Source organism: Callithrix jacchus, chromosome 9, assembly GCF_049354715.1.
Source record: "Callithrix jacchus isolate 240 chromosome 9, calJac240_pri, whole genome shotgun sequence".
In the NCBI taxonomy this organism is placed as follows: Eukaryota; Metazoa; Chordata; class Mammalia; order Primates; family Cebidae; genus Callithrix; species Callithrix jacchus.
Genome location: NC_133510.1, coordinates 5031700 through 5052483, shown reverse-complemented (window position 1 = coordinate 5052483; position 20784 = coordinate 5031700). Strand labels below are relative to the sequence as shown.

The window sequence follows — 20784 nt, the reverse complement described above, 5'->3', positions numbered from 1 at the left end:
ATTGTCTTTGGAACAGGATTTCAAATGCTAAATGCCTTCACAAATTCATTTCAGCAAAAAACATTTATTAAGTGCCTAATGGGTGCTAAATCTTATAACAGGCAAATGCCATCTAAAAATGAATAAGGCACAGTTACCCTGAAGAACTTCACAGTCTAGTAAGATTTAGCCATATTAAATTATTTTTGTTTATTTATTGTAAAGAACTTTAGATTTCTGGGTTTTGTTAAGATCTAGCTAAGACTGGTTAAAAAATTAGATCCCATTTTTAATCATGTAATCAGATTTCCAGCTAGTAATAACTTATTTATCAAATGCTTGGCTAAAGAAGCAAAGATTTTTATACTATTTTAGAAAAGATTTTAGATTATCCATAATCCACATTTTATAGATAAGAAAGCTGGCAGGAATTGGACTTAAAACCACATTTCCAAAGGCCAGTTGAAAGGATTTTCTACTGCAGTCCACATTAGAGTATGGAATATGGAAAAATGAGAATTATTTGGTGCTAATATTACCTTAATTGATTGTGTGATAATTGTTTTACCTTATGCATTGGGGGTAGAATTCATTCTCTGTTCTCCCTGACATGGCTCATGCATTATTTCTTACTACTAACAGCTTAATGGATATATTTACTGTGTATTAGTTTTCCAGATCAAGAAATTCGTAAAGTGGCAGTTCAACAATTAGACAACCTCTTGAATGATGAACTACTGGACTATCTCCCACAGCTAGTTCAGGTAAGAACAGCAGAGTTGCTAAGGAAATCCAGAGCTTTAACTAATGATTCTCTAAAAGGTTCCCAATGAATCCACAATAGACTATGTAGAAGTGATATTTCAATTTGGCAACCCAAGGGACTAATGATGTCAATATGGGTAATGCAGAATTCTCTATCTGAAATTGGTACAATTACAAAAAAGGCACATAAATTCCAAAAAGGAAAGTTTTTAAAACTGATTTCACTTATTAATCAGAACATGAAAAAATAGATGTGCTAGTGATAAAATTTTATGAATATATATATAATGATAAAAAATACCAAACAAATGTTATGTAGAAATAGTCATTTGCTAGGCAGCTTCTCGTAATTTATGAGTTTCTTGCACTTCTTTAGAGGCTTATAATATTGATCATAAATTTTATCATAAAAATTTCTAATACCCAAATTTTGCCACCAAATAGTACACCAAATACTACGAGGTTGGAATAATTTTATAAAATAATATAACATTATTTAGAAATGTAAGCAAAGACTGATTTAGTCTGAATGTGATGAAATGTAAACAATTAAATGACACATTTTACACATGACCATGTAAATAACCGAATATCTAATCATAGAAGGTAAGTTGTTTTTGTTTTTTCCAGGATGACTATATGCTGAGTGCTAAAGAGATTTAAACTTGTGACTTTTATGTTTTGTTTTGTTTTAATCCAGCTGTTTTTTATCTGAAAGGTCAGGTTGTTACAGTTCTTCTGAATGTCAGTTGTCTCAGGTTTTGAAAAGTGGTGAGAAACTGGTGGAAGGAGCCTATGTTAATGAACTTTTAGAGTATGACTTCACACAGAGAATATGAATTTCTCTGAAGTTCTCCTTCAGAGAGAGAGAGCTGGTTTAGAAATAGCTGCACCGTACAGTATAACCCAATCCTTCTTGAAAATAAGGATTAATCTAACTTACAAGTTCACCGTTCATCTCATGACTCATGGAAATGGCCACATGCTATTTCTAGCCCAATTCAGGAGAGTACATTTTCAGAAAAGTTTGTAGACATTAGACTCACTGGAAAGCCTCCATCTGAGTAAGTACACTCGGCATCAGGAATGTCGTTGAGACCCATATTCCCGCAAATCCAATTTACAAGACAGGGTGCACACAATCTAACACAGCAAATACACAGAAGGCAAAAGTAAAGTTTCATCTATGTTATGATTAAAAATGAAGGTTATAAAATGTTCATTCTGAGATGGAAAGAAATCTATAATGTGATTAGAAAATTTTTAAAAACTGGAAGAATTTCAAAACGTTCATTGTCCTTAGACTTTTCTACTCTACCTTGAATTTCAAACTTTCCAACACAAAAAAATCCTAACCTGTTGGTTGTTTTCTGGAATCATGCTACTTTGTTATGTATTGTCATGTTAGAATTATGCAGTCTAAATTAAAGCCATAAGAAAGAACTCTAAGACAGTAACAAAACAGAAGATACAGTTCACAGCTAAGAGTCAAATAAGACTCAGACCCAGGGGTTACCGCAAAGCAGTTCAGATAATGTGGTGTTCACCAGAAAAAAATGTCTGCATTCTAGATGGCTAGGCAGGATTTAGGGGGAAATTGTTGTATCTGTGGGCAGAGTAAAGCAAAAAGCTTGGAAGCAAGGGAAAACAAATAGTTACTGAGTTCAGGAAGAAATAATGGGGCAGACATCTAAAAGGGCAAGCATGGAAGTCAATTCTGAAACATACCTCCTGCTCAAATGCCCATGTGATATGCTCACTCTTAGGGCATAAATAAAACCCATGACCTAGTCAGCCCAACATTAGCAAGTAAGTGAGAGAAGGCCATGGCTGCAGTTCAAGACAGTACATGTTATCATCTTGCTACTTTCAGACAGCATCAAGAGTTTATGCAAATTTGCTGAACTCATCTTCAGCACCCTCACACCTTAGGAATTTATCAACTTTCCCATTCTCGGGGACGGCTAGCCTATTGCTATGTCTCTTCAAGTGTATGTACAGCTGGATGCTGTACTCATTTATTCCTGCTGTCTGTACTGTAGTGTAAAGCAGAGCTTAAACTCTTAGGCTTTGAGAGTGTGTGCGTGTGTATGTGCACGTGTGTGTGTGTGTGTGAGAGAGAGAGAGAGAAATAGTTTATTTAACAACTAAAGATAGAAGCTTTGTCTCTCAAGCAGGAATGAGCATTTTTATGAGAACCTGGTATTCATGTTCACGTATTCAGATTCCTGGGATGATGATAGCAGCCCAGCTACAGACTACTGTCAGTGAAGTTCCTGCAGAGGGCAAGTGAAGGCCGGAAGTAGGTCCCTAAGGATAGCAGGGGCTGCCATGGTTATCTGTGTTTTCTACCCGGTTGGGTATCCTAAAAGACTTAAGAGTTGTTCACAGTGGAGATGAAAGAAAGGATTTGGGACTGAGTTATGTAGTAACAGTCAGCTTTGAAATTTTAACCAAAATCTCAAGGTCTGATGGTTAATAATGATATACGAGTTGATGATTTCTAACTAAATGATGTAGTGAGTGTGTGTTTTGTTATTAGTCATATACCAACTCATAAAACCATTGAATATGTTATTAGCATTTTGTTAAAATGTACATGCTGTTTTCTCTAGTCTTTTCCAAGCCTCTTAAGTCTCTCTGTATTCTGCTCTGATTTTGTTACTGAGAGGTAAAGTAATTGTGTCTCTTACTTCAGGCTGTCAAGTTTGAATGGAACCTTGAGAGTCCTTTAGTGCAGCTTCTACTCCACCGCTCCTTGCAAAGCATCCAGGTTGCCCATCGTCTTTACTGGTAAGACTAACTCAAACAGGCAGGAGGCCTTTTTTCATTGCCAGCTTCTCTACGGGACGGCTTTGGTAGAAGCAGATTTCTTTCCCGTATAATTGATACACATCGTAAGTTACAATTCAGGCCGTTTTGAGTCTTTGTCAGTGTTATTTTTATTTAAAAGGATAATTTGTCATCGTTTTCAAAATCTACCATTTGGACAGTTGCTACTGTTAAACAGGAAGTTAAATCCAAATAGAATTTCAAATCTGAATGATACCCTTCTTGTAGCTTTAAATGACAAGTGTAATTTGTATAGCTACTCCTTGAAGATTTTAATATAAAATCTAGTTATGAGTCCGAATGTTTTTGGAAGAACGTATGGTATAAAAGTACTTTCTGTACAATGTTAGTTATAAACCATAAAATCCAAAGGCTAATATATACTCATTCTGTTAAACATTTCTAGAGCACTAAACTTTACCCAAAGCATAAATCTGAAATATTATTAGTGAAGAAATAAGACTGATTCATGAGATGCCAGAATTTCTGTAGCAACACCTGAGAATATTACCATTTCAGTTTCCACATTATTTCTGCCAGAACTTAGCTTCAGTACCTCCACCCCACTATTTCTTCAAGTACTGAATTAGGATTTTCAAAAGATGCTCTTGCTCAGAAGAGCCTGTCAGTTGGACAGTTGCTATCGGAGACTAACGAATGCAAAAGATGATGTAGAAGAAGTTCAAGGACCTGGAGTAGCTTGTGAATTTCCAATCATCAGCCCAGGTTGGGTAAATGAAAAGAGCAACTGTACCACATTCTCTACACCAGGATATATGGAAGGGTGTTATACCTATTACACTGAATTCTCAGTGATGTAAATAAATAACTACATTGCTCTCAGCATAGAGCAGGAAAACCAGAATGAAATATTGCTCCAGGCCCTGGGTTCTATGTGACATTACATTAGGAATTGGATTGTTTTGGTTTGTTTTGTGTTTTTTAAGTAAAGAAGGAAATGGGTTGCTTTTTCTCTCTAGCTAAGGAACAGACATTTCTTTCTTTTAAAATATTTTATACTTATAAAAATAGAGAAATGGAGAGGGAATTGTTTTGAATAAGGATTTAAAGTGTAGCAGAAATACCTACACAAGGGTAGATAGATACCATGTGACTAAATGATTCTGTGAAAAGATTTCTTGAAGTTGAGAGTTATTTATAAATGAAACAAAATTTGTAATTAGGCCAGTCCATTTAGCAATTCATTATATTTTGTAGTCACAGAGAACTAACTGACTAAATAATTTGAATGATAGTGCTTGTCCTTCCTTACACAATATGCCCTTGAATTTAAAGTCTTTATCATCGAGAGCTTGACTTTACATTTTTCATCACTACGACCTTGAATTTAATTTCAAGTATTCCATATGACGACCTTGAATTTAAAGTCTTCAACACTATGAGCTTTATCATGTCATTCAGAGAGGCATCATTTTGAAATGTAGTATGTAAAGTATTTATGGGTTGTTTATTGTGAAGAAAAAGTTCTTCACAATGTCTTGTGTGGTTTGAAGTTGCTAATTCTGTTTCGTTTCTCCTTTATACCCTTGACTATCCGCTTTGTGATAAGTGACATGAATTTTATGTTAGGATTAAGTATGTTTTCCTGAAACACAGATTTTTTTTGTGATTATATAATTTAGAGTTAAGAATGAAATCCTTCTAATGGTAAAAACTCATATATTAAAAAGTCCTTTAAAAAAAAAAAAAAACAAAAAAAGATTTCTCCTGTTATCACCTATACTTGATCCTGTTGAGCATAGTATTTTTTTGCATCCTGGTTTTCATACTTTTTTTTGCATTATTAACCCTGTAGATTCCATTTTAATTTCACAGGACAAAGTTTTAACAATTGTAAGTTTCAGTGACCTAAGGATAAAATTAATCTGTGTTTTACTCTCATGAATGTATGACAGGCATCATTTAGCTGCTTTGGTTGATAGTCGTAACCCTTAAATACAGGAAAACAGCAAGTCAATATCAGTTTGGAGTGTCATATTTCTCTGCTTCAAGAAATGTTACTCATAATGAGATCACTCTTCTCGTGAAAATCACTCAAGAAGTCATAGCAAAAAAGAGACACAAGGAACTTGGTCAGAGACTATGTGATTTATGCTTATTTTCATTTTAAATGCCTAATTTACAAAGCAGAACAATTCCTCTAGTATGTTACTATAATAAGACATGAGATACATTGTCTGGCATGAGGACCTTCAATGAACAGACTTATCAAAGCTCTGAATGAAGTCCTTTTCCTTCGGTTTTTCAGAAAGCTACTGTAGTGCTTTGTGGTGTTCTCCTGTCATACTAAATGTAGGACTCCATTAAACCCAGTGTTTACTTCCCTTAAAACTTTACTGTTTTTTTATCACAATCAGATACCATCTCATGCCAGTTAGAATGGTGATCATTAAAAAGTCAGGAAACAACAGATGCTGGAGAGGATGTGGAGAAATAGGAATGCTTTAACATTGTTGGTGGGAGTGTAAATTAGTTCAAACATTGTGGAAGACAGTTGCGGTTCCTCAAGGATCTAGAGCCAGAAATACCTTCTGACCCAACAATTCCATTGGTGGGTCTGTACCCAAAGGACTATAAATCATTCTACTCTAAAGACACATACACACATACGTTTATTGTGGTACTATTCACAATAGCAAAGACTTGGAACCAACCCAAATGCCTATCAATTATAGACTGGATAAAGAAAATGTGACACATATACACCATGGAATACTATGCAGCCATAAAAAAAGATGAGTTCATGTCCTTTGCAGGGACATGGAGGAAGATGAAAATCATCATTGTCAGCAAACTGACACAAGAACAGAAAACCAAACACCGCATGTTCTCACTCATAAGTGGGTGTTGAACAACGAGAACACATGGACACGGGGAGGGGAACATCACACACTGGGGCCTGTTGGGAGGTGGGGGACTAGGGGAAGGATGGCATTAGGAGAAACACCTAATGTAGGCAATGGGTTGATGAGTGCAGCAAACCACTATGGCACATGTATACCTATGTAACAAACCTGGATGTTCTGCACATGTACCCCTGCATTATTCAAATGCAGGCCTATTGAACAGATAATGTAGCCAGATGACAATTTTGATTTTAATATTTGAACAAAAATATAAAAGCACATAAAAGATGTTTCTAAAGTATATTAAAATACAAAATAAAATATTGAAGACTTATCCTAATTGACTAATGATTGAGACTTATCCTAATTGACTAATGATTGAGACTTATCCTAATTGAATGACTAATGATTGTTAAAATACTTGCACCACCTCGGTAAGTTCTTCATCTGCTAAAGTTGTATGAAAAGTGGAGTCATTTGAAAGGCTGCAATGGGTGCACGCAAAGTTCTAAATCAATGTCATACTTGCAAATTCACGTAAATACAATTACGTCACTGTTTCCAGAAAAGGTTGGGAGGAAAGCTTTTTTTGTGTATAATTCTCATCTTTATGAAAAAAAATTATGCCCATTTTCCTTTCAGTGATTCATGAAGAAACTAAGGAATAGGAAAGAATATAAATTATTAAGAACTGTTTGTTTTGAGGGCTTTGTTTGTAAGAATATGAAAAAAGAAATAAGGAGTTTTCTTTCACTTTTATTTTAAGTTCAGGGGCATATGTGTAGGTTTGTTAGATAGCTAAACACGTATCATGGGGATTTATTGTGCAGATTATTTCATCACCCAGGTATTAAGCCTATTACCCATTAGTTATTTTTCCTGATCTTCTAAGGAGAGAGATTTTATACCTACATCCCCTTGAAACAAATAAAAATTAAGAATCAGGCAACATGCACTAAGCATGTTGATCATTAAAAACATGCAAATGTTTTAATGATACATTAAAACATATCAGAGTTAAAATAAATAATTGATACCCAGAATTGTGTTTAGGGAGTGATTGCTTATGTCAAAATGTTTGTGTTAAAACTTTAAAGATGTAGCTCGTATCTAATGATTCATTAAAAAAAAACTGAAAAATATCTTTTCTTAGGAAAACAAAGTTATTTTTTAAAAAGCTAGAAATCCATCAGTCATGAGTTTAATGAGTTTTTTTTGCACATAGATGAATTACTGCTTCCTCAGATTCAACATATTCAACACTGAACTAAATATCCTTTCTTGCTCACCCAGGTCTTGAAGTCTTCCTTTTTTCTCGCTATCATGATAATTGTTCACCAAGCCCTATAACTCTGTCAACAGTGCTCCCTGCTCCACCACTTCCACCTGCCACTATCAGTGATCAGAAGGTTGTCTCACCAGATACTGAGCTATGAATAAGTGAGACTGGAATGAAAACCATCTTGGCTACCTGGCATCGCGGTGGCTGGCTTTTCTGAGAAGGGAAATTGACTTAGGCTTACTGTGAGTCTCTTCCACTGGAAGAGTGAATGTAGGATAAATAGCCCCTATTTTCCAAGGAAAGTAAGTTAACTAGAAGCTTTGTGTTTCAATTTAAAAGATTTGCATCCTAAAAGGTGGCTATAAATAGGAACTGTAACATTTGGAGTTCGTGCCTAGGAGGCCCCTCCCCCATTACATAACAATTACAGAACTGTAAATGTAGTGCCCCTTTCCATTTGGAATAGGACACACTTTAACCACTAGTGAAGCATTGAGTTGAGTGGTCCCTCAAGAAGGTATGTCCACAGCCTAATCTCAGAAACCTGTCAATGTGACCTTATTGAGAAAAGTGTCTTTGACGATAGAATTAAAGAGCTTGAGATTAGATCCCCCAATTTCACAAGTGAGCCCTGAATCCAATGGCAAGTAACCTAATGAAAGGCAGAAGAAAATAAGACACATATAGAGAGAAGGTCATGAAAAGGGAGGCACTGATAGACTGATGCAGCCCCCAGCCAAGGAATGCCTAGAGCTGCCACAAGCTGAAAGAGGCGAGGAAGGTTCTCCCCTGGAGCCTTGGGAGAGAGAGTGCAACCTTGCTTATACCTTGATTTTAGTCTTCTGGCCTCCAAAACTGTGAGAGTACATCTCTGTTATCACCAGTTTGTGTTAACTTGTTATGGCAGCCAGAGGAAAATAATACAACGGACTTTATGAAGGTTCTGAGTCCGTTGCCAGGGATGTCACATCATCCCGGAAGCTTTCCCTGACGCTCTCTCTCCCAGACACCATCTGGAATTGAGTACTGCTTCCACATCGTGTCCCACAGCATCCGGCTCATGACTCTGCTGAACATCGTCTGACGCTCCCTTAACACCCTGCTGCCCTGTCCACTCCCTCTCCTAGTCCACACAGTAGCTCAGGACAGCAATCATGTCACACTCTTCCATGTACCAATCTAGTACAGTCTCTGAAGCTCAGTAGACACTCGAACAAAGTTGTAAATATTATAACCCACAGGAATGTTTTTAAGGCCATCAGTACTTTCACACACAGTACTGGAAATTCCATGGTACTCAGGGAGAATGAAATTGTTCGTTTGCCTGGGGCACGGTCAACGGCACTGCTGTGTGCCTCACCTGGCTGCTGCAGTGGCTGCTAAGTGAATATTGCCCCTTCTCTGGAGAATCAGCCTCTGCTCCCACGGCCCCCGGCCACAAGGCGGGAGATCTCTGAGGTATAACTTACACTCCAGAGCCTCCTTATTTAGACTTGACCTGGGTTCTCATCCTTGTTAATTCCTGGAAATCATAGGGAAGGGAACTTCCCTCTAATTCTTCTGTTACTCCCTCACGAGATTTTTCCTGAAGAGCATTTCTTCAGTAAATCACAAACAGTGAAATTCTGTCTCACACCCTGTTCCAGAGAACCTGACCTACAATAAGTATTTCTTACTGAAGATAAAGAATTTTAAAAAGTGTCTTTAGAAATTGGAGCATCAGTATGCTGTGAGATGTATCATGGGCAGAATGGCAGTATCACAGTCTTTCCTACTCCTCCTACTAAGTTGGATTGAACAAACTCCAAGAGAGAACCAAATTGAATGAAAATCTGTCTGGTAGGAAGGCATTTTATAACACAGCTCCTTTATAAAGTGTCACTTCAGGCGCATAATGCAAAAATCTCCTCAAAGTGTTCCCTTCAATGTATGGGGACAGCCTGAGGTAAGGCTCCAATTTGCAAGCTCTATCAGTGTAAAGATTTTTTTTCTCTGCTTTATTCACTGATATATCACAAGTATCTAGAGCCGTACTTGGCACTTTATAGGCATTCAATAATTTACTATTCAATGTATGAATAGGATCAAGTTCCCTGGACCCAGCGGTGCACAGGCAGACTCATATCAATAGGGGGCAGAGGAGAGCCGCTTCACAGGTCAAATAAGAGCTGGCCTGGCTAAAGCAATTCCAGGAGATTGGCCTGATCAGAAACTAAGCAATGGATATCACTAGTGAAATAAAAACTGGAGAAGAGGGAGAATATGAGCATCAGTCAAGGACTAACCAAGTCAGGAATTCGGGCCAAGTGATGGGGCAGCATCTTCTGAACCAATTGAGAGAACCAGGAAATGAATTAAGCCAATGTTGTCTCTGGTACGGGTTATTAAATGGCCATATCCTGTGATTTTAATATGATATCCATAAAACTGAGATGATGCAAGAATCTATCCATTTATTTTTTAAAAACTATCCTCCCTAAACTTCTTTTGTCTTAAATTTCGGGTCAATTTCTGAAGTCACAGATGACTTTAAAGCAAAATGATGTGGAAATTTGGCACCCTGTGATTCGAAGTCACAGTTGTCTCGCTCGCCCCCTCTCCACAATACATATCCCCTGATGCCTGAAATTCCCTCGTTTGCAAGTCACTCCTTGAGGTTAAGTATTATTCCCTTCTAGCAGTTCTCTTCTAACATGAATATATATATATTCCGAACCTAATGCTCATGGCTGTTAGTTTAGTGACAAACATTGAGATGATGGACCCTGTTGAACTATTAAGGACAAAACAAAGGATAATCTTTACCTTAAAGAAGCCTAAGGGCTAATATATTAGCATCCAGGCTGGAGGAAAGAGCCCACTGGTCATGTAGCAGAGACAGAGTAGAGAGGGGGAGCTCAACAAGTTTTGTTCACTTTGCAGTTTTGCCTATGACCTGTTCCAACTAAAAGTAGAGAGGCAAGGCTGGACACCCAGTGAATAAAAAAGTCTGTCTGCTCCCGCTCTGTCAGTTTTAAATACTGGTAAAGGCGTGCAAATGATTACACCAAGGAGGTAAAAGCTCTCTCTTTCTGCTTCAATGTCTGGAAGACCCCCTGAAGCGAGGCTAAAGAGCTACCTTCAGGGAGGTCTTGCAGAGCGATAGAGCACACAATGCAGAATTGACAGGGGGCTTTAAAGCCTTGCTCAGTCCTTTACCTTTGCGAATCATTATTTTTTGCATTGATTTATCTTTTTACCTTTACCATGTAATAAATAATGAATCACTGCTTTATTTTTCGTAAAAGAAAGATATGTCTCACCGACTTTTCATACTGATTTGCTATAATCAACTTTCCGTCCTGTTGTTCTTAGAAATGTGCACACAGGGTAGAATCCCTACATTGAACAACTAACTTGCTTAGACCAAAAGTAACTTCTCTATCCCAACCAACTTGAAGAAAAAGAGGCAGATAGTGGTTAACAAGGCTTCCTTTGTACACAACAATCTGTAAAATCCATTAGCAGAGTTTTCCAGCTAAGGCATAATACAGGAACAGTTGTTTTTGTCTGTTTTATTTCTATTTTATGCAACAGGGATTTTTATGTAGTTCCTTTAATAAAAAGATGTTGAAAATACCATACAATTTTTAATTAATTTGGTTTCAGTTAAGCCTTATTACTTATTACTTACATATTAAATACCTATGAAAATAACATTTTATACAAAGTTCTACCACAAACCAGTACAAAAAGCCAGGAAAAGAGCTCCATCATCAGTGTATCCTGTTTTAAATCATTTTTCCCTCAAAATCTTCTATTTTGTTAGGAAAAAGTGAAGAGCTATAGAAATGAACATATATATATATGTAATGAACTCAAATGTTGAAACTTGGACCCACCCAGGCCTTTGGGAACCGAGCTTCCTAATCCACTGTCCAGCAATTGTTCATTATAATAACCATATGCAATTCCATCACTGCTGCCTTAGCTATTCCTCTGGGTTCCCTATAATAGTATTAGTCCCCCACTGTCAAAGTTTATACTAGGGATTTGGGTTAAGTCTTTGAAAAGCAGTATTACAATGTTTAATTATTTATTGTTTTTCAATCAGACTTCTTTGCTCTAGCCAACAAAAAGTGTGGTCAACAAAAAGGTATTCTGTTTAGAAATGATTCCTGCCTTCTAATATTGGAATTTGGCATCTAAAATGAATACACTAACAGATAGTCATAGAGTTACGGGATTTTGAAGTTGAATGGGACTTTAGGGACTTCTATCCCAGGAAGGGATCTCAACATGTTAAGTGATCTTCCCAGTGACAGTCATCTAGCTGATTAAAGAATTGAAATTAAAATATTTTTATGCTATCTCATGCCCAATTCAGATTTCCTTCTAATTCAACATCTACTTTCAAAAAAGTGTAATTTGAAGAGTTAATGAAATGTTTGTTTTTTCCATCAACAATTAGGAACTCATTCAACTACTGAAGATGTGGCTTTTTTTTAACTTAAGAGCAAAACTGAAAAGAAAACAATATTGCAAATTGAGATATTTAAAAGCCCAAAATTTTGCTTGTAGTTGTTGGCATGACTCACCTGCTGTCAACTGCAAATGTTAGTGATAGGTATATGCAATAAGCCCACTGAAGTTGTATCCTTGAAGCAGCTTTGAAGTAGATAGTAGATTGTTTCCAGAATCTTCTATAGTATCTAATTTGTATTTAAAGTATTAAGTGTATTCTCTTAGTTTTACTGTTAAACCATGAGGTGATGATAACAGTAACTGAGAAATTTACTTAGTAGAAACTTGGTGCTTATTTTTCAGCACCTATTTCATAAAACCAAGACTTTCTCAGTTTTCTCAAAAACATTATATAATTAAGCAACTCACAATGATGCTAATACAATTAAGTCAGCCCATTTTATTAAGTTAAATGAGTTAGAAAATAAATCCCTCTAGGATGGGAAAGGGCATGGCAATAATAAAATGCAGGCAAATCAGTCTTTGGTTTCCTTCTAACTAAAAACGCACGGTAGGCAGTTGGGTACAGAGGACCGAAGGACAGAGAAAAGATCTGGGATGGTGACAGAAAACTGAATGTCTCAGCCCATTGTTGGGACTTACCCAGAATCCTTTCATCTTATGGCTCAGTCATTCCCTCTGCTCATCCACTGGTGCTGCAATAACAGAGTATCTGAGAAATAAACAAGAGAAAGTATGTCTTTTAGTTCTGGAGGCTCAAAAGTCCAGTATCAAGATGCTGGCAGGTTTGGTGTCTGGTAAGGGTCAATTCTCTGCTTCCAAGATTATGCCTTGAACACTGCACATTCCAGAGGAAAGGACTGTTGTTTCTTATGCTGCAGAAGAGTGAAGGAAAGCAAATCCTTTTTTGCAAGACTTTTTTTTTTATGATGGCATGAATCCGTTCATGAGTGAATGGATCCTGAACACCTTCCATTAGACCTCTGTCTCTCAATAGTGTTGCACTGGAGATGACGTTTCCAGCCCATGAATTTTTAAAGGGGACACATTGAAGCCATCACATCCCCTAAATTTGGAACTCTCACATGTATTCACTGAACCTGGACCCAAATAAGGTAGAATCATAGCATATAATCATTGAATCATAGAATCGTAGCAAGAGAATCATCGCGTTGGAGATACTTCTAGATGCTAATTGCAGACATCACTTTGGTCTGTGTTCCACAGGCCGGAAGTCAGTAATCATGCCCCTACCTAACTGCAAGGTGGCAAAGGAAAGTGGTCCATGTGTATATGCAAAGGCAAAATGCAGTTGAATTTGGTAAACCCATAGCAGTTTCTGCCATACAGGTAAAGCAGCATAGACTATTCAAGAAATCTGTCCGTAAAGTGGTAGAGGAAGAGAACATGAAATAAAAGCCAACATTTACCTTTCCATGTATTAATTGGCTTTCTTTTCAAAACCCACCATTAGTCTTAACAGACAAAGACTGCCGGCTAACTACTCCAGTAAGAATCATCATTTTAATAGATATCCCCTAAATATCTCTTTGGCTTTTATGCATAGATAAAAATGTTATAAATCATTCCAAGAGATTTAACCTATGGGTACGTTTTGTAACCAGTTTCTTTTTCTGGAGGGCTCATTATTAAGATATCTGTGTAGCTATGGTATATGCCTGGCATCTCAGCTCACGAAGTTCAAAACTGAATTCAATATTTCTATCCTCTACCCTTTCAGTTCTTTCACCCACCATTCCCAAACTTTTAAAAATATACAATGCCCTGGTTTACAGCCACTGCTAAGATGCCCAACACAGGAAATCTGGAAGACATTATCATTACCCAGTAATCTTTATTTGCTTATCCCTTAAATCTTGATTCTTTTTTCTCATAAATTTGTCTTTGATTTGCCCTTTCCTTTCTATTTTATAGCCAGCACCTTTGGTATCATCTGCTTGGGCTGTGAATACTGCTTCCAAACTGTTTTTCTTCGCTTCCATTCTTACCTATCCCCAGTCCATCCATCCTCCACGCTGCTCTCAGAATCATGTTCACATGTATCAACTTGATCCAAAGGCTCTGGGTCATGGGTAACCTCCCAGCTGGTTAGCATAATTTCTTAATTCCAGTTTCCTCTTTTCTTATGAGAGAGTTTAGAATTAGACTATGAGATAAAATATGTTCTCTCTTAATGTGATTGGCAATGGAGCTTTATAATTTCCACTCTGCCTGTCTCCCACCCCATCTTGTAAGCCTTTCTACGTGCAAATCTTATATATATATTTTAAGGTGGAGTCTCCCTCTGTCGCCAGGCTGGAGTGCAGTGGTGCAATCTCAACTCACCGCAACCTCTGTCCACCAGGTTTGAGCGATTCTCCTGCCTCAGCTTCCCAAGTAGCTGGGTTTACAGGCATGCGCCACCACACCTGGCTAATTTTGTATTTTTAGTAGAGATGGGGTTTCTCCATGTTAGTAAAGGCTGGTCTCAAACTCCCTATCTCAGGTGATCTGTCTTCTTCAGCCTCCCAAAATGCTGGGACTACAAGCATCAGTCACTGTGCCTGGCCCAAATACGATCTTTTTTTCTATTTCAAGTAGTTACTCAAATTCTCAGATCTTTCATGCCCTGATGACTTTGCACACCGTTTCCCAACTGCTTGAAATGCAGTTGTTCCCTTGTCTGTCTATATAGAATCCTATAGCTCAAGATTTTATCCTCTTTGAAGATGTCTCTGACCTCAGCTCCCTTGTACACATCTACAACACAGTTCTTAACATTTCATAATTTACTTCACCACTTCCCTTCACCTGCAGATACTTTAAACTGCAAGTAGCCAAAAAAAAAAAACAAACCCTGATTCAACTGGTTTGCAATGATGTGAAGAATTAATTATTTTATATCACATAAGGAGACGCTCCTCAGTGGAGTGGTTCCAGAGTTGCTTATTGCAGCAGCTCCCTGATGGTGTCGTGACTCCGTTTCTTTCCAACTTTCTGCTGTGCCATCCTCAGCATGTTGTCTTAGTCCACTTCACATCCTTGTTCCAAGATTGACACAGTGGGTATCATATCCATACGTGCACGATACCATGCAGCAAAAGTAAAGGAAATGACTCTTCCTCAGTTAGAAAATTTCCCATAAACCCCAAAGTGAATTAACTGCTCTTATTTGCCAGAATTAGGTCCCTTATGATGAACCAATCACGTGACCAGATGGCAATCTGATGACTCAGCTTGCATGATTGGTTTAGCATATTCAGAATTTATCTCTAAACTGGTCATCTTCCTTTAAGGTTTTGGATATCTGAATAAAAGCAGATTCTTTTTGCAGATGTGAAGGGGAGAGTAGATTTGGTATAGACAAACCCTAAGTTTCTCTTCTGCACTGTGAGGACGAAATTAACCATCCGTCTCTAACATAGAACATAGTATACACAATATACATTGCACATAGTATACACGAAGGGGGCTCGATTCATTCAATAAAAATAATCCCACCACATACGTGTGTATTGCCTATAGGTTAATTTACCTTGACTACTATCCTTTAAGTAGCAGATAATCAGAACAAGTCATATTACACAAGATGTACTTTTACTCTTTTAAAAAAATGGACTCTAGCTCTCTGGAATTGGGTGAAGTTGAGGTAAATGACTTAACAGAAAAATCTGATGTTCTGAAAGGTTTTTGAAACAGTATCAAGTGTTAAGCCTGTCTTGTTCATAGTGTGTGTTGTTTTGCACTGATTTAACTATGCTGTTTATTGAACCGATTGAAAACCAATGGCTACATCTATTTATTAGACAAAAAGTGTTTTCTGGGGAGACCTTGTTAAGCAACTACCTACCATCTTTTAAAATACAATTTTCTGCATTGAGATTCTCTATGAGCATTGGGAAATTACTAAACAGTGTCTGATGCTTTTTTTTTTCTGGCTTCTCTGTTCTCCAGTTTTATTTTGTTTTTCAGGACTGTGAAGATTCAGAGTTCTTTGTATGTTGTATTAGTTAATGGATGAGGCTTTTATTTTTAGCCTCCATCTTAATTTGGTATATTTTGTTCATCAAAAGGTTACTCCTTGTTTCTTGTCTAAAGAACTTCATATGTGTTGTTTTTATTTCAACAAAGCCAAGAGTTAGATATTTCAATCAAAGACTTGTTACATTTAATAACTCAGCATTCTCGTACTTGTTTTATTTTTTGATCAGCGGAAAATGAACAGCTTGCACAAATAGTGACTTGTCTTCAGATTTGACGGTCTACCTGATACACTACCCACTCTTGACAGAATGTCAATTAATTGGTATATATTGCTTGGGTTTTGTTATCTGAAGCTGTTAAAGGGAAGAACCCTAATGTACATGTCACTTTCCTTTTTAAACTGGGCACTGTGCACGTATGTTTCGAGAGTGCTGTAAGTGTCATTAGTTTACCAAAATGGTGGAACTTCTGTTTTCTTCCAACTATAATTTACAATTATTTTTAAAGAGGCTGCTGCTCAATAAACTGTTGACATAAATTCATTGATGATACTGAAAATCACACAAGACAGTCTAGATCATCAATTACTAGATATTGTAGGAATAGCGGCATAAGTAGATGAGTAGACTTCAGTGAACAGAGGCAAGAAAGTGCCTAGGAAGGATATTGAGGAAAGAGAGTTTTATATAGTCATTTATTCTTTAATTCACATATCTGCTCTCCAAATTTCTGTTGACTGCCTATTATGCACATAATATATAGCTCTTGTGGAGGGGATAGAAAATATAAGCAAGTTATAATAAACATAGGTTAAGCAATGTGATACTTGTTTTGTTTTGTTTTGTTGAGACCGAGTTTCCCTCTTGTTACCCAGGCTGGAGTGCAATGGCACGATCTCGGTTCACCGCAACCTCCACCTCCTGGGTTTAGGCAATTCTCCTGCCTTGGCCTCCTGAAATAGCTAGAAGGCGGGTGGATCACAAGGTCAGGAGATTAAGACCATCTCAATCTCTTAACCTCGTGATCCACCCGCCTCGGCCTCCCAAAGTGCTGGGATAGCAATGTGGTTTTTTCAAAAGCCTTCTAGCTATTTCAGGCAGCTACCACAGACACTAGAGTCAATTTTTCAAGCCTTTTGTCTCAATAAATTCATTTTACACATTTCATGTAGTGATTTTCAAGTCTTCCTTGATTGGATTATAAACCTGAATTCAATTTATTTATTAACAATTATTTATTTTTGGACATAATTGTGTCAAGTGTCTGCAGACTCCCTTCCAGGATCAAGAAATTTGAGGCAGTAAATTGGTGATGAGGTGGTGACTTGGGTAATCTTCGGGAAAATTTTGCTATCCTTTCTCTGCGAAAAAGAAAAGAATACTAAGGTTTAAGGTTAAAGAGTAGACCCCAGTGTGGCTCTGACTGAAAGAGTGTCACTAAGAATTCTAATCATCTAACTTTTCTGCTTTGACTACTCTTTTTGTATGACAAGATTGTCTTATGGTGGATAAGTATAGTTAACACTAGACACTATGGTAGTCATTTCAAATATTACTTCATTAATTGACAACAGTTCTTTAGTCTCCATTTCTCAGATGAAAAATATTAATTGAGAGGCATGGCATACTGAGCTATTAAGAAGAGCCAGCATTTGCTCCTGTGCACGATACATTAGGACCCATCAATCTACTTATGTATTATGAAAGCTATAAAAACAACAATAAAAGTTAGAATAATGTAATAGAGGGAGAAAAAGATTTGGAGAAAAGCATACTAGAGGAAGAATTTCAACTCAGGCCTCTACTAGGCTGGGTGGCCCTTGAAAAATTAGTCAGCCTCCCTGATCATCAATTTTATTACCTATAAAGGAAATATAATTATGCTTGAAACAGTTATTGTTAAAAACACACATATATACATATTTTTTTTCTTTTTAACTTCAAGAATATATTTTTGGAGTCATTTAGAAAGGATATGAAATATTGTCAAAGTTTCAGTTCCCAAGGTTTTATCACAAATTACTAATTACATAGAATTTGGATCTCAGATTCCTGGCATTTGACTTCTGACTACTACAATTGCTCTTCTTGTCTTATCCCAATTGAAAATTTAAAATTTAAGTTTAATAATAGAGTTTGAAACAAGTGAAAGGAGCAGTAGAAAAATCACTTGTATAAACAAAGTAGTTTATGGACCTGTTGAGAAAAGTTTTTGAAATAGTCTGAGTCAGAACAAGTTGGGAATATGTGTGTCATTTAGTGTCAGAGAAATTTTACGTACAGAGAAACCTAGCAAAATTCACAGATCGCCAGTTGATACATGTTTTTGCATTTCAACAGCCAACATATATTTCACTCGTATCCCTCATCTGCCTGGTAGCATAATACAGATCAAGAAAGTACAAGTAAAAGTCTTCATCAGTTTCTTAGTTCTTTTAAAGGGTTATTTGATGTATTAACCCTTTTACATTGAGTTTACTATTCACACTAAAATAGAATTGACTGTTAACAGAAAGTCCACCTCTGACTTCTTCAAGTTCATCAGACCACTCCGCAATTTGACTTACTTTCCTACCAACTTTCTGAGCCACTCACGTATGTATCTGGGGTAATTTCTTTTACCACTCTCTGTATTTAACAAGTCATTTGTGAAATGTTTCAGAAATCAATGCCCTTTCTTTATCTCCACTAAACCTTTAACTCAATATGACATCATTTCCTTACTGCTAGTGTTATTTATTTTACTTTGTCTTCCTAATTCAAGTCTCTATCCATCCCATGTCATTCTCCACGTTGTTTTAAAACTAAACAGTAATACTGCAATGTCTATAGTACAAAGATAAAAATTTTTATCACTTACCATACATAATGAATCACAGGATACATTTTATTTAATTATCAAGTGGTTCCAAAGCAACCCCTTTGTGTTTCACATATAAAAATATTGCTTTCTCTTTAACTCATAAAGTAATTGTTAATATTTTAGGACCTACCTCACTGTACCCGGATGCAAACCTGTTTCTCCTATCTACTGGGTGTCTCACTTTAAGCAAGATGCTTAATATTTATAAGACTCTTTTTTTCTCAGGCATTAAAAATTAGAATAATAATTAAGAATTAATGCAGTATGGGGCCACAGTGTTGGATAGCCATGCGATACAGAGAATTCAACCAGGAGTCATGCAGGCTTATATCTGTAAGAGTTATGAGAGCTATAATCCTGTCCCATAGAAAGAGCTTGTTTACCAAAAAAAAATTTATTGAGCACCTTCCATGAGTTAAGCCATATTGTAGTCTTCAGGGATACAGCAATGAATAAAAGAGACAAAAAAAAACCCAGTTATTCCTTATGTAGCTTTTAAGAGAAATAAAATGTGTATGTGTAAGGTATTGATAAGTACTAGGGAGAAAAATAAAACAAGTAGGAAACATAAGGAGTACAAGGGTCAGGTAGTTGCAATTTTAAGCTTAGGGAAACAAGTAAAGGCCTTATTAGAAAGGTGACATTTGCCTGTAATCCCAGCACTTTGGAAGGCCGAGGCGGGTGGATCAAGAGATCGAGAGATCAAGACCATCCTGGTCAACATGGTGAAACCCCGTCTCTACTAAAAATACAAAAACTTAGCGGGGCATGGTTGCGCGTGCCTGTAATCCCAGCTACTCGGGAGGCTGAAGCAGGAGAATTGCCTGAACCCAGGAGGCGGAGGTTGTGGTGAGCAGAGATTGCGCCATTGCACTCCAGCCTGGGTAACAAGAGGGAAACTCCGTCTCAAAAAAAAAAAAAGTGACATTTGAAAAATACCTCAGCAAAGTGAGAGAGTGAACCACCATGTGTGTATCTGAAGATAAGAGGATGCCAGGAAGAGATAATAACATGTGCGAAGGCACTGAGGTTTATTTGGGGTATCGGAACAGCAGTGGTGCCAGGGTGGCTGGGTTAGCTTGAGGGAGGGGAAGACTAGTAGTAGATGAGGTTACAGGGGGAAAGAGTAAGGGTAAGGGCCGGTTTTATAAAAATTCCTAGGCATTGTTGGAATATTAGCTTTAATCCAAATAATTAGAGGGCTCTGAGTGAATGAAAGGCACAATTTGGTTTATGTTATCAAGAGATCAACTTTAACCTATTAAAGTCTGAAGTATCTGTTGAACATCTTATCGGGGCTAGAACTGAAAATGAGAAAATTATCAGCACGTAGGTAAGATTTAAAGCCATATTAATAGAGACGGTCATAGGAGAATGAGTACAAATAGAAAGGAAAAGAAGTCCAAATATTTGGTGGTAATGCCAATATTTAAAAATCAAAGAAACAAACTAGAACCAGAAAGGAACACTGAAGAGAAGCAGTCAAAGATATAAACGATAGCTAAGTGACCATGGAATCCTGTAAGACTGTAAAGTATTAAAAGAGAGACGTGCTCACCTCTGTCAAATGCTACGTATTTATGGATAGGTCAAGTCAAACCGAGATCTGATTAGCACCATAGAGGTCATTGGAGGTCATCAGAAAAGCACTTTGAATTGCGTAGAGGTGAAACCTGATGGGGGTAGATTCAAGAGAGAAAAGGAGTGCTATCAAAAACAATTATTTTAGGAGTTTTGCTGGGAAAGGAG

At 37.1% G+C, this 20784-nt stretch overlaps 1 protein-coding gene and 1 long non-coding RNA gene across 7 annotated transcripts in view; one reads left to right on the top strand and one right to left on the bottom strand.

The window, feature by feature from the left end:
* PIK3C2G (phosphatidylinositol-4-phosphate 3-kinase catalytic subunit type 2 gamma) overlaps positions 1-20784 on the top strand; it is a 414912-nt gene that overhangs the window by 192596 nt on the left and 201532 nt on the right. For all 5 annotated transcript variants that reach the window (XR_013522259.1, XR_013522260.1, XM_017975799.4 and 2 more), the window contains 2 exons: positions 650-743; positions 3443-3537. Coding sequence is in view for 3 of the 5 variants with exons in the window: in XM_017975799.4 (XP_017831288.4) it covers positions 650-743; positions 3443-3537 (189 nt within the window). In the remaining 2 variants the exon portion in view is untranslated. The remainder of the gene's footprint in view (positions 1-649; positions 744-3442; positions 3538-20784) is intronic.
* The window catches only part of LOC108593067 (uncharacterized), a 120089-nt gene that overhangs the window by 94247 nt on the left and 5058 nt on the right, over positions 1-20784 (bottom strand). For both annotated transcript variants that reach the window (XR_004728536.3, XR_004728534.3), the window contains exon 2: positions 12832-12901. This is a non-coding gene — a long non-coding RNA (uncharacterized LOC108593067). The remainder of the gene's footprint in view (positions 1-12831; positions 12902-20784) is intronic.